This window comes from Miniopterus schreibersii (genome assembly GCF_964146895.1).
Source record: "Miniopterus schreibersii genome assembly, chromosome: 11".
NCBI classification, from domain to species: Eukaryota; Metazoa; Chordata; class Mammalia; order Chiroptera; family Miniopteridae; genus Miniopterus; species Miniopterus schreibersii.
Window position 1 is genome coordinate 66,684,457 of NC_138111.1, and position 14,552 is coordinate 66,699,008.

The following is a 14,552-nucleotide window of genomic DNA, read 5'->3' on the forward strand; positions in this document are numbered from 1 at the left end:
TTAATACTTTTAATTACATGATTATAATCATACAATTTCCACTCTTCAACATTTTGTATAAAACCAGTTACAATACACACGGTTTTTCAAACGCAACACTACGTATCAAACTACATAGATATGCAAATTTACACGCTGTTTTGAAGCTTCATCTTAAAAATACCTTCAGGAAAATAAACATTCATTCAACCAATTCTCTCAGCTTTATAAAATACGGTTAGAAATATACATTTTAATCTTAAAAAAAATCAAGACAATGACTGATCAAATACTGATTAATCAGTTACATTTTAAAACTTAATCTGTACATGAGTGCAGGTTAGATAAAAGTATGCAAGTTATCAATATAAAACTGCAGAACTCTGATCAGATGAACATATCTGCTGACAGTTAATTCTACTAGGCAACTGAGGAGGTAATTTCCTACAGTACAGGCGAGCTGGCCAGTCCTTTACAGAAGCCCAGCCGTAGTACTTCTCTTAGCGACATGGAGAACGCTCAGGTTCGGGGGAAATGGAAGAGCAGCAGCTGGCCTCGCAGGACAGTTTGAGTGGGAGATAACTATTAAAGAATTAAAGTAGGCTTTTAAGTTGTTTTTGATGAGCACTGCTTTCCAATGCGATAATTACTTTAAAAACACACAAAGAGAAACAGCCCCTTTCACAACGAACGTTGAAGGAGTGCACTGCTCACTCGTCACGACAGTGAGTCAAGCAGAGGAGTGGCACCCGGAGCTCTTGGCACAACACGGCCCAGACGCTGAGCCTGCCCAGCTGCCCAGCCAGGGACCAGGCTCCTGAAGGAAACACCTTCATCTCGGGAAAACAATGGGCAGCGCCTCTAAAACTTGTCTGGGCCCCGGGAAAGAGGTAGAAACCACCCCTGAGACGGGAGGCCAGGGAAGGGGGGGGGTGACTGGCTAATGGGATCAAGTTTGGAACAGACCAATCCTGGGGACCAGAAGTGCAGCAAGCGCTGGGAAGCAGCCACGCCTGACAGGTGAGGCTACTGGTTTCGGTGAGGCTGTGCTCGGGACCCGCCCTCCTCACCGCAGGTCGGACTCCTAACTCCCTAGCTTTCCTTTAACACAAAACAGAGATCTGTCTACACTTCTAGGTACCCAGTTTTGCAGACATCCTTCCTTTGGACTGCCCCTGGCTTTTGATGATTTGAGTCCCCACAAAGCTTCAAGGGCACCTAAAAATACTCATTTCTAATTTTAATTGCAATGGGAACTGTGTGGTGTACTTTCAGAGCTATTTAAGGCTCTGAAGTTAAAGGAATCTCTCCGTCTGACATGCCGTTTCACATTCCATAGCAACAGGTCTCCTATGACAAGGGCTCAAAATTAGAATCTCAGAAGGTTCTGGGTGTGAAGGTTCGGTTGGGGGGAAAAAAGAATCAGTCCACTCTGAGTCAGAGCAAGAACTTTCCACCAGTCCCACCCAGAGGCTTCCTGGATTCTAGATGTGCCCCCGTGAGTTTAACGCTGTTGCTATGCCCTTTTTGTGTTTCAAAAAATGACTATCGAATCATTAGTTTCCTATGACCAATCTCAGGAACAAGCCTGTTGCACACAAGGAGTTTTAGAAAGAGCCACAGTGACAGCAATGCTAGCTGGGTACGTGAGCAGCCAACACAGGGCAACTAATAAAATAACAAGTACTGTGGTTAACACTGAAGCCCAAACTTCTCGCTCGTGGCCAAGACACCAAGCGGCTTATTCGCTGGGAGGGAGTAGCAGCTACTGGATCTGAAGTAATAAAAAGGCAAACTGAGCACGGTTCGGACGGGAATCTGACTTTCACAACCGCCTGGGTTCCCTACGCAGGACGTGGCCTTGGGAAAGATACAGGGAAGGAGAGCTGCCCTGAGAAAGCCGTGCCTGTGCCTGGCGAGTGCCTCGCACAGCCTCCCGGCACAACACAGCGAATGGAATGTCTCTCCTCCCACCCCGGGCTCACTGAGCAGCGCTCGTCCCACCAGGGAAGTGGGTCTCTGGGTCTAGTCCCGTTTGCAAAAGCTGGTGGGGCCCGACCCCCACAGCCTGATGCGGGAGAACTGCTTGTTTAGCCAAAACGGCGGCGTCTTCCATCTCCCCTCAGAGTCAGTCGACCTCACCATTACTCCAAGAGAGTCAAAACCAAATGGAGCCAAGGCCTTCCAATTACTTTTGCATTAACAGACTTTAATCTGTTTATACCAACTACTTCCTATTCCTCAGTGCAGTGTAAAAATGGAATTGCCTACTGACCTCACTCACTCCTCTTGTATTGCGAAGGCGTTTTGCCTACAATACTATGCCTGTTTTCTCCAAACTAGGACAGGCCAACACTGGTTAACAATAACTAAAACCATTCGCTTAAAACTATTTGAAAAATATTCTCTTATTTTGGGCCTCTTTTTTGTTTTTTTAGCAGCAATAAACTCTGTGATTGCTCTACATCACAGACTCCGCTGTGTTTCTGTAGGGGGGGAGGGGGGAAGGCACTCTGCAAAGAGCTGATTCCCTAATGGAAGGCAACAGTGAGTATCTTATGGACAAACTGAAATACAGACGCGAATAACTGTCGCTGAAATCAAAGGGTGTGCAAACAGCCTTGGGCTGATCACATAACAGAAAAAGTCCACAATGCTACAGAGAAAGACCCCAATAAAGCAGTATGGTTGTTTTTCTTAAGCCACCATTATCTGGGATCCAAAGAGAAGCTGTTTCCAAAGAGAAACACCAAAAGTGTGGGCTTTTTTTTCATGCACAGAAGGAAACATGATTTTAATTTGTATGACAGGCAACCAAATAGTGGGCAGCCTTGGAATTCTTCAGTTCCTAGATGACATAAAAGGAATGACTTGCAACAGTCTTCCAACTCTGAGGCCAGTTTCTCCTCCTGAGGCTTCTAAAGCAGCTACTGCTACGCGCCTGCAAGTTTTAGGTGACAGCCCACCTGCCACCACCGCCACACCATGCAACAGCCTTCACACGGGGCTTTCGCGGGGTCCTGATAATAAAGCACTCTGTGGTGGAACACAAGCAGCTTGGGTACTTAACAGTTAACATGACGACAGTATTACAAATATCAAAGTGAAGAGAATTACACCAAATAGTATCAAATTACAGGAAGTACCATTTCAGTAATGCCTGTTTTATCTTTATAAACTCTGACACAGGGCGAACAGAAAATAAATAGGTAAAAGACCTCCATCAGATCCTCCGTTCCTCTGAAGGCCAGCAGCTAGAGTGATTGCCATCACAGGGACACACATGCACCACAGAGCAGTCGGCCCTCCTGACAACAGAGGGCTCTGATATTTACACCTGAGACTAAATTTACAACAGCTTTTTTGTTGTTCAACGTGAGCCGTTTCTACCACGGGAGAGCCGGGTTGTCTTCAAGTCACCACTTGTACCCAAGCCCATGCAGTTATTTCAACTCCAGTGGACATATTCTTCACTGAACAAACTTCTTAGGTGGAAAGCAGCTAAGGCTTTTGCAATTTTGTTTTGTTTCCAAATAAATTGTGCTAAGTCCTGTTGTAGTTCTGTTCCTAGAGTCTTCCTTCAGTTCTGGTCACAGGTTTTTACTTAACGCAACACTGTTTTAGTCCTTGAAATGGAGGGACTACGGGGGAAAAAAAAAGGATTTTACCATGAAGGTTTTCAAGTGTCCCACAGGCAGTTATCAAAGACAAGGAAGGCAACATACTAAAAAATATTGACATGCTAAAGTATACACTTGGAATAATTCTTTAATGACAAATACTTCGGAAAAGACAGTACAATACCAACCATAAAGACAAGCAGGAGAGAAAGGCAGAGCAGAAAAGGGCTCAGTTCTGCAAAAAATAAAAAATAAAACAATAAAAAACAATAAAAAAGGGGGGGTGCAGAAGCAGCGGAGCAATGAGAGTACCATAATGCCATTAAGGGCATTTGCTGCAAAGCATTCCTTTTCCTTCTTCCCCTCTGAGGAACCAGGCTGTGGGAAAAGTGAAGAGAAGGGAAAGATAAAGGAGTGTTACTCGGTTACCCCGAAGCCGGAGCGCGGCCGCAGCTCCCCGCTGCAGCGCTTCCAGCGCGGCCTCGCGGGGCGCCGCACCGCGTCTGCCCGCAACTAACTGCCGCCAGCCATCCTCACGCTACCTCCCTGGTTTCCTTCCGCAACTTATCACCTGACACTTTCAACTAAGTAGCAACTTCCAGAGAAAAACTGAAGGAAAAGGGAACAGAAGAACCAAGCCGGATCCAGAGGGGCCCTCGCGGGGCGCAGACGGCGCGCACGGAGCAGAGCGCCCAGGTGCGCGGAGACCGCGCGGCTCCGAGCGCGCAAGTCCGGGTCCGTTCCCAAGCGGGAGAGCATCTGGAATTTCAAAGGGAGATTAACATTTTCAAAGAGCGGAGGCAACCAGCATTTTTAAAAAGAATAGCTACAACATCTGGGCCTGCTACGGATGCGCTTGTGGAGGTGATGCAGTAACAACACATTAAAGCCCAGAGGTGATGAACGGTCGCCAAGAGCGGAGGCGCTAATGGACAAGAAGCAGTGACAGGTATGGTGATGGCAAGAATCACAAACGAGAAGACTTAAAAAGCCCCCCCCCCCAAAGTCCTAAAGGCAGCTCCTCCCAAGTGAAGGGCTGGTGAGGACACTCATGGTTTCAGAGGCCAAGGAAAGGGCCTCACAACATGAGCCATCAGGTGCAAGGTCCCCCAAAGCAATGGACACTCGGTAGGTTTCGCGGGTGGAGCAGAGTGATGGTCCCCAGCGAGGCTACCTGGAATAAAAACAACTCTCCTGTGTGACAGCTCTTGCAACACGGATGGAAGGGAAAGGGAAAGGGAAAGGGAAAGGGAAAGGGAAAGGGAAAGGGAAAGGGAAAGGGAAAGGGAAAGGGAAAGGGAAAGGGAAAGGGAAAGGGAAAGGGAAAGGGAAAGGGAAAGGGAAAGGGAGGGGAAGGGAAAGGGAAAGAGGGAGGGGAAGGGAAAGGGAAAGGGAAAGGGAAAGAGGGAGGGGAAGGGAAAGGGAAAGGGAAAGGGAAAGGGAAAGGGAAAGGGAAAGGGAAAGGGAAAGGGAAAGGGAAAGGGAAAGGGAAAGGGAAAGGGAAAGGCTGCCGCAAAGAAAGCCGGAACCGAGGCGGCTCCCTCCGCGGGCCCCGCACTGAAGCCGCCGGCTCTGCCCGGCTCTGCCCGGCTCTGCCCGGCTCAAGGGAATCTGCGGCGCGTCCCCAGCTCCAAGGGCCAGTGGAGGTTAGAGCGCGTTGCTTTACTGCTTCCCACTGGGGGGCGGGTGCGACAGGCGCCACACGGCCCGCACCGAGGGTCTGCTGGCATCAGCCGCCCCCGCAGCCCGTCACACGACTGGGCGGAGGTGTGGCCCGCGCTCGGCGGGCACCTGAGGGAGCCCCCGCCGTGCGGCAGACAGGGCGCTACTTCCCCAACACTCGCTTATGGCGACACTCCTACTGTCAGCTATCTGCTCTTTTAACGTGTCTGCGGAAGTTTCCCCAAGTTGCAGGGCGCTCAGTAGACTCAGCGGCCCGGAGCGCCTGCCGGGGGGGGCCTGGGGGTCCCGGGCAGCCCCCCTGAGCGCGGAGATGAGGGGCGGCGCCCGCGGGCACATGGCCACCAGCAGCCGGGCGACAGGAACCCGCGAGAAGGCTCCGCGGCGCCTCGCCAGGGTTCACAGTGTCCTCGGGAAGGCTGTGCTATTTTTTTGTGTGTGTATTGGCATCTAAAGAAAGAATAATCTTAGCTCATATTATTTTGTCCTAAATCAGATTATGTACAGAAGTGTTAATTCCTTCATCATCCTCCAACCAGAAAAACACTATTCAGTAGGATGAAAGCTTCAGGCTACAGCTTGGCTGCCTCCACCCCCATTATTTCCTAGAAGCAGGGAGTGGGACCCGCACATAATGTACTTGTCTTTCTCTGGTGAGCTGTAGGTGGCTCACGAGGTGCCGTGAACACCAGCAAACCCTTGGAGGCCAAGGAGACCCTGCGCAAAGGGGGTTAAGCACACAGTGAAACCCAGCTAACCCTCACTGGTTCATTTCTTTGCCCCTCCCAATCTCTGAAAGTCCATTTCAGAAAATTAAAAGAAGCCTTTTTGCTTTTCAGCACTATCCCCAATGCCTGGAAACGGCTTTGGGCCATTTCAATATTTAGTCAAGCCTACTCGGTCTGAACAGACTTCAGACCCTCAGAGCTCACTGCACAGGAAGCACCTCTGCTGAGAAGCACAAGTTTCGGTCAGGAGACAAGACCTAGATGGAAAAACTGTCCCAGGACCACGCCCTCAGCGGATCAGGGTGCAACAGGGCACACCCCAACCGCTGCTGGACTCTATTCTCTGCAACCTGAAGAGCACAATCCAAAAAAGCAGGTTAAATGTGCAAGACACACTAGACTGTGATGGAAGCCTGAGCCATGACACCTAAAAAGATTATGTCCATTCAAACATGTCTAACTATCACCAACAGCAGGCTTCTTGTTTGAATTTTTAATAGTTTAATTCACCTAAAAGTATCAAAGTTAAAATATTCCCATTTCACTCCATTCATTGTAGAAAAGTTAGGAAAAAAAAGAAAATGATTAAAAAAAATTCCCCAACTGTCCAACTAACTAGAAGAATTGTTAATATTATGGTATATTTTCCTTCATCTTATTTCAAAATACATATATGGAAATATACACATTTATAAATATTTATATGTCTATACATTTCTAGACATACATAAAGTGTATTGTATACTTACAAAATTAGGGTAATGCTTCATAACAATTATGCATGGCTCTTTTCATTTACTGCTTCAAGAGCATTTATCCAGATCATTGAATTTTCTTTAAAAACATGATTCTAGATTCATTTGGTATAATCCATCAGTCTTTAGACCATTTCCTCTTTCTCACTGTTATAAATAACATTCTGGTTTTAGGTTATAATGTACCTAAGTCTTTGATTTTTGGTATTTCTCTAATATTCTCAAGTGGAATTAGTAGTATGAATAGTGATACCTTTCTAATGAAAAATTTAAAACCCTAAAATCATGAGTCAGTGCCCAACTCTCAAATACTTGTCCTGGGGCACGATCACATTCTCATATAAGTGGAAGTATGCAGTAAAATTGTCCAAGGGAATCAGCAAAGAGGAAAAATGGCAGAACTGAACAATTTTCTTAAAAAAGCAAAACACACAGGGCTGTATGGTTTGCCAGAGAGTGCTGAGGACATGGGCTGCTGTAGGCCACACAGAGACTCGCTCAGCACCAAAGATGGGCACTCACCGCAGGCCCAAACTACAAAGGTATGGGGACAGAAAACTGAAAAAGCAGCGCAAAATTTGTGCAGGATGTTTTACTGAAGTCGGGCCTGGGCCACCTTCAGGTGCCAGTGTCTGTTAGACGGGACCTGCTGCGACAGGAGTGCAGAACCTCCTACAGGACTACAGGCGGCCACCTCCAGGCAAAGACACACAAACATGGAAAGGGTGCCTGCCTTCCACTCCTGAGATGACAGTATGTAGGAGACCTGCTCTTCCCCCAAGAGGGATCTGTTTTTAGAACACGTTAAAAATAAAAGGTCTGCCTTCAGTTCATGACAGACCTCCAAGACAACAGTGTGTAATGGATGTGGTCATAGAATACGTTCATTTTCTTTGTGAATGAAGGACGTGAAAGATGCTGGGCTTGAAGTGAAAGAATGAGCCCCCTGGGGTGTGGACTGTGGCCAAGAGGACGGTCCCAGGTAAAAAGGATCACAAACTCACTAAAGTTCACGTATTTCCACCATCACGCTTATTCATAGCGAATTCTCCAACAATTATGCTGGTATCTGATACACAGAAAGAGTTCCTCCACGTCCTGACAGACAGCTTTGGGAATCCTTCATTAAAAACTTACATATACAACATTTGCAACTTTCCCACATTATAACCTAGAGACCACACTTCCAGTGCTGAGAATCACCTTTAAAAACAAAATTAAACAAAAGCCTGCGTTAAAATGGTCCAGGATGTTCTTAGATGTTGAAAAATCAAACACATTTGATTAGTTTCCCATCTCGGGACTCTGGTTTGGCCTAACTTCACTTCTGTCACCAGGAGATTAAACTGGAAAAACAATGCTTGGAACTTTTCAGAAGAGTAGGGTTCTTTTCTCACCTTTTAAAACTGCTTTTTCTTGAAGCAGATCTGGTGGTTCTTTTAGTAATGCCTGCACTGCCAGAAATGTTAGGTTCAGGTGTTTTACAGCTCTGAACACTGGACTGAAGAATTACTCTGAAAACAGTTGGAAAAAAATAAGATTATATCACTGAAACAATTTTCAAATACTTGACACAGGAAGGAAGTTTTGTACTTGAGTGCAAGTTATTTGATGGAAATTGATAGGATTTCCCATAAACACATTTTTACCTTGAGGCTGTTTGAAATGAAGCATCTCATTTCCCTGTGAAGGTTAATTACACACAGATAATGAGAGCCCTTTGTTTTTGGAAAGCAAATGACCAGGCATTTCCAACAATTCCCACACTAAACAATCAGTAAAACAAATGTTTGTGTCCCAAAGTAAAAGGAGATTCTCAGAATTCCTGTCATAAAAACAAGAAATCATTTAACCCCCCCCCAATTTAAAGAACGTGAACATAAATATCTATCCAGCATTTGCTCCTCAGAGCTGAGAGTAAGGGCAAAAAACCCTGAATCAATACCAATTTTGTATAACATTTCAAACTTTAAAAGCACGATCAAGCAAAATTTGAGTTTTGTCTGGATTACAACTACTTACTAAATCACCAAGTACCATTAACAAAAAAGTGAAACTGCTTGAATTTTATGAGACTTGATTTAATTAAACTCTAAAAACCTCAAGGAAGTGATGCTATGGGAATAAATTATACCAGAGGCAAATTCATGAATCAGAAAGAACTCCCTGAGATTAAGCCTACATGCAAGTAGAGGGTATTTTTAAATTCCTCACTCAATTGTCACAGGGAAAACATCAAAAGATTTTACACACAATTCCTTTCTTCAAGAGACTGAAACGCAACCACATTTATATACAGTACTCAACTTTTATTTCTGTGAGAGAAAACACTGACTTGAAAAAGGTTCCTCCTCTCATGTGCAAAGACAAAGGTAACATAGCCAAGAACAACTGACTTGAACCCAGCTCATAAAAGTAAAAAGAAACCACTCCAACAAACTAGTAGTCCTACCTCCTATGCCTGTATCACCACCATGTTAGTAAATAACCAAAGCCAGGTCCTTAAAATGTAGTATAAGTTAGATTAGTACAATTCCTATAATCTTAGCATTACCTAAAGCACTCAACATTCAGTATTTATTAAAATACCTACTTCCCATCACTAAAAAAACCATGATGGGTTGTATTACACCAGAGCAGAAGTCTGGAGGCCGGTGGTTTTCCAGCTGTTTGAGGATGAGAGGGGGCAGGGCTGAGGGAGGGGCTGCTGTCCAGGTAGGATTTCTGAAAGCCTCAAGAAGCAGGCCTCACACCTCGATGAGGGAAACTGATCCGATGAGCCAATACTGGACTCAAGAGTTCTCATAAAGCTTTATTGTTCTAAATACTGAATGTTCTAGCAAAACAGAAAAAGCATATGCAGACACAGTTGTGCGATTCAAGACATCAACTGTTCCGGTACATGAATCCTATCTCTGGAAACAAGGATTGATTTTAAAATTCTTTCTGATTAAATAAAAGAGGGGGAGAGATTTAGTAGCCTCTCTTGAAGATTTGAATCTAGAATTTTTCATAAAAAAAAACCAAACAACAAAAACCAGCCAAGGATGCTCCCACAGCCATTTCTGAGCCCAGGCCCAGGGCCCAGTGCTGCCTGTGGTCCCGAAGCCTTGCACCCACTCTGCTTTATCTCCATTTCTACAAATGGAGAAAATGAGACTCCTGTGGGCTTGTTTTAAAATACCACCTACTTTTCAAATGAGGCCACTTACAGCCAAAAGTGTAGACGACTACCACACGGTAAAATCATTAATATGAGGGAAAGCAAGGGCCAAAATATTGCCTGCTTAGGAAATTTAAGATCTCATTTCTTAAATTAACTATATTGAAATGTTTAAATACTAGTCAAGACAAGAAATTACTGCTAAATCAAATTTTAGGCTGACCAGAAACGTGTGTTTTTTTAAAGTATTTTAAAGTATCTATAAAATTAGTGTAATAATTAATGTGAAGTAACATAATAATGTTAATAGCCAATAACTTATTTGTGGAACTTGAAACAGCATAACAGACATTTGGAATGCATTAATCACAGGTCACCAGTTGTTTGCATTAACAGAGCAGTTATTACATCTGTAGGTTATGCATCAATAAAGTGGGAAGAACCCAGCAACTACACTTAGCTATTACCTGTGATAGCCTACAAGTAACACCTGATAAGGTGGCATAAGCTGGCACTCTGCCACAGGTAGTGTGGAAGAAACCACCTCCCACCTTGCAAACCAGGCCGATCACGTGGCTTTGCAGAGCAATATTCAGCATGTGTATTTGTTCCTTTACAATCCTTCTTATCTCTTGTCCACACTGCAGTATCTTCCAAGCCCCAGTATTCCGAGTTTGGACATGACACCTGCAACTTGAACATTGCAAAGCAAAACAGAAAAGCCAGGTCTCTCACCTATCAAGCCACAAAATGATCTGAACACTCAATTAAGAAAAGAATCCATCAGTGCAACCATGCACGATTTACACTGGCTGTCCACCACTGATACCAAACGAGCTTTCGAAATGATGGGCCCGGGGCCCTGCAACTCCAGATGCATCTTCCCACTAAGAGTTTGACGCAGCAATCTGAAGTGTCCTTGGAGACAAGATCTCCAAGCACGTCACCTAACAATCTATCAGGCCAACAGGTAAATGCCAACTATGGTGGGTGCCCTGAATAATCATCTCAAAGACAACTACGAGGATTATACTTGTGTACATCATTGTTACTGTTGAAAGCTTTGGTTTCTGTAAATTCCAAATTAATCAGGCTAAACTGAATACTCTGCTTTGGGCCTAATGCAATGGCAAACGTTAGTAGTAACAGAAAAAGGTTAGACCTTACATAGAATAGTAAAAAGAAAAGAGCCTGATGGAGCCCATTTAAAACTTACCCTGGGAAAAGTAATCAAAAGCACTTAAGTATTATTAGCAACGCCTCCACCCATTTAGAACTCACCTATTCAAGATGGATTTGCCACTGCCAAAAGTTTGAAAAGAATAAATTTACACAGTACATGATGCCCTTGAATCAGAATATCTGGAAATCTAAGTTTGCTAAGAGAAACAAAGGAAAAGACACCTAAAAGGGTAATCTGTATCAGAAATAGAGCCTATCAGCCTATGAGATGTTTGTATTTAATAAGATATTTAAGAAAATGTCATAAGTAGAAACATGTTAAGCAGCTTTTCCTTCATTTTGAAAAGAATGAAGTCGGCCAGGTCTCAGTCTTTTCTAGCCATCTGAATACACTCAATGAAACCACAAAGCACTAGAGTTGGTTGCCATGGAATTTTACTCTGGAGGAGGTCCTAGAAGGAACTTTTGTATTTCTTAATAATTCCCAAGTCCAAGTTGGAACAGGAAAAGAAATTCTTGAAATATGAGCTAAAGAAAAAATTTTAGAGAAAAACAAATGCAGCCTAGACATGAGAGGGCAGTGGCTAACCACAGCCCGCGGGCACACCCTGTTCCTGCTCTTGGTGGTCTTGACTCTGTGATACTCCCTGTGAGCTTCTTGCCACATTCTTCTGCAGGAAAGATGTCTCTTCACAGTAGGCATTCATTTAAGGATGAAAGATATCAAGAGAATACAAGAGAATATATTACCCTAATAAAGGCATTGTAGTTACTTTCAGGAAACAGGAAATCAAGAGTGAGGTGGGAGCAGTGCCAGTCATGCAGAAACACAGATATAAAGACTCCGGTCTTCTCTGCTTTCCTTATTTTGTTTAACATCAAGTTTTAAAAACTGTACTTAACTGTAAGGGGGAGAAAGTGAAATGAGGTAGGGGAGGAAATTCTGCAAACTCAAGACAGAGACTCCTGAGGGAAGCAGCTGCCTGCTGAGAGCAAGCTGTGCACATGGGCAGAGCCAGAGCGAAACAGGATGCCATGCTCTCTAGACCTGCTGGTTACAAAGTCATATCTTTGCCAACAGCAGAAAATCAGTGCGAGAGTTATTTTGCTAGATTGGAAAGGATATACTAAAGAAATTTACTCTAGAAAACTAGAGGATATTGTACAGACAGTTGATTGAAAGAAAAGCACCCCAAATTACCCAAAACTAACTAAATCTTTTTGATAGAAAAAGGTCTATTTTTAAATTGCTATTTCAAAAAAATCTGTTAAGAGTAAGCATAACTTAAAAACAAAGTGTGCTGGCCCTACCTGATTTGGCTCAGTGGAAAGAGCATCGGCCTGTGGACTGAAAAAGGGTCCTGGGTTCGAACCCAGCCAAGGGCACGTGCCTTGGTTGCAGGCTCAATCCCCAGCCCTTGTGCGGAAGGCAACCAATCAATGTGTCTCTCACAGTGATGTCTCTCAGTCTCTCTCTCTCTCCCTTCCACTCTCTCGAAAAGCAATGGAAAGAAATATCCTTGGGTGAAGATTGAAAAAACACACCAAAGCGTGTTGTTTTTAATATCCCTTGTATGAAAAGAAGAGTGAATGGTCTCCCTCTCTACTGCTACCCCATGAACTGAGGAGTTTTAGAAAAAAAGCAAATCAAAGCTAGGAGAGCTGCTAGTGAGAAAAACATGCATCATGGGAAACACACGGGACAGCCGAGTGAGCTCGTGGAGAATGGATGGGACACTTACACAGCAGCTATTTGTCAAAGGGTCCGATGGCTACTGTGTTCTTAGACCATCGAGACAGAATAGCAGGACGGGAAGAATGCAGTCACAAACAATCCACCAGATGACAACACTACACAGTGCAGAGGCCAGCACAGCTAGGGAACATCTGGAAAGGGGCGAAGGGAAAGAACAGATGTTCAAACTGGGAAGCCAAACTAATAAAATAATTAATAAATAAAGCCATGTGTAAATTCTAGACACCCTGAGATGATGCAAAAGGGGTGGGAAACAAGGATGGAGGTTTGCCATTTTATGTTGGGGGAAAAAATGCTGTCTTCAATATTAACCTGATTTGACACTTGGTAACAAAAGGGTAGACCCAATCTCTAGTTCGGTAACTGCCCCATGCTAATTTAATTGTGTGATACAGAAATCAAAGTTATTGTTATAGGGTTGAAATTCTTCAAAAAGCACGATATGCACACACAGAAAACTAAACCAAATCAGAAGGGGAAAGGAGGCAAAACCAACCCAACAAAAAAAGGTGCTGGACTGATATTAAGAGCCATCCCCTAGGAGGCACAGTTATAAGTGGACACAGCACAGCAGAACTGATCTCATTTCAATGGGGCCATAAATTGTATTATCCAGGAGTTCAGGCAAATTGCATATTCTGAAAACACGGGTTACAGAAGGACAGGCAACCCCAGACAATACAAAATGAAGAAAATTACCCTTATGTATCAACACAGTAAATTCCCACTTAACATCATCCATGGTTCTGCAACTTTATGCAAAAAGACATATGATGAAACCCATTTTACTGTAGACTAACTGATAGCAACAAAAGTTAATTTCCTACAGCACCTCATCAATGTTATTAACAAAATGACGTTACTCGAGGACCTGCTGTACTATATACATTTCCTTAGTTGTTTTCCTCATGTAGCCGAACACAGCTTTCGGCTTGGTGTTTCTGAATCCACTGGTCTAGCTTCTAGCAGTGAGAAAAAAACCCTCTTCACAGTTGGGAGGGTGTTAACTCCTTCCAATTACTACATTTCCAAATGACCACCCAGACACATCTGTGACCAAATAATAAAAGGATCTATTGAGTATGTGCTTTGTACAAACTATTGGGGTGATCAAGTCAAAAATGACTGATTTGGCTTAGGATGCCATCTTTATCAATGTCTTTGTCATCTTAACGATTGAACACTATAGGCCAGGCACATGCATCCTACGTGGGCGTGAAATCAAAACTAGACTTCACTCTCTCATTTACTACTGCCATAAAAAAAATTAAAAAAAATAAAAATAAAAAATCAAGTCTACTACATGTTAAGATTACGGGGGCTTAATATTTACACAGAATGTAATGAATGACCTTGGGACACTACAGAACTCTCTACCAATTCCAATTTTCACTTGTCATTACTGATTCAACAGTTATCTTAAAAGCAGTAGGGCCTGAATATCCAGTTGTCTGCACTATACATCTTTATTTGTTCCTCTAGTAAAAGCTCAGGGCATATGAATTATTTTCCAATGACGAAAAACACTTCCGTCTACACTGTATTGCTAAGGGGGATTTAAGGCTTTTCAAGGCTAATTATACCTATACTTTTGCATGTTCCCGTGTAGGATACACTTCCACTCTTCATGAAGCACTTCATTTAACCACAACAAACTAGCAGAAATGATCAATATGCAGCAATAAGCAG

General features: G+C 43.7%; 1 protein-coding gene across 13 annotated transcripts in view; it reads right to left on the minus strand.

The window, feature by feature from the left end:
• CDC14B (cell division cycle 14B) overlaps positions 1–14,552 on the minus strand; it is a 79,061-nt gene continuing 64,509 nt past the window's right edge. For 3 of the 13 annotated variants that reach the window (XM_081152222.1, XM_081152228.1, XM_081152218.1), the window contains exons 13-14: positions 8,160–8,276; positions 1–3,620 (exon numbers count right to left, since the gene is read on the minus strand). In XM_081152222.1, coding sequence (XP_081008348.1) covers positions 3,584–3,620; positions 8,160–8,276 — 154 coding nt within the window. In that variant the 3' untranslated portion in view covers positions 1–3,583. The other 10 variants (XM_081152223.1, XM_081152217.1, XM_081152220.1 and 7 more) reach the window with 6 other exon arrangements.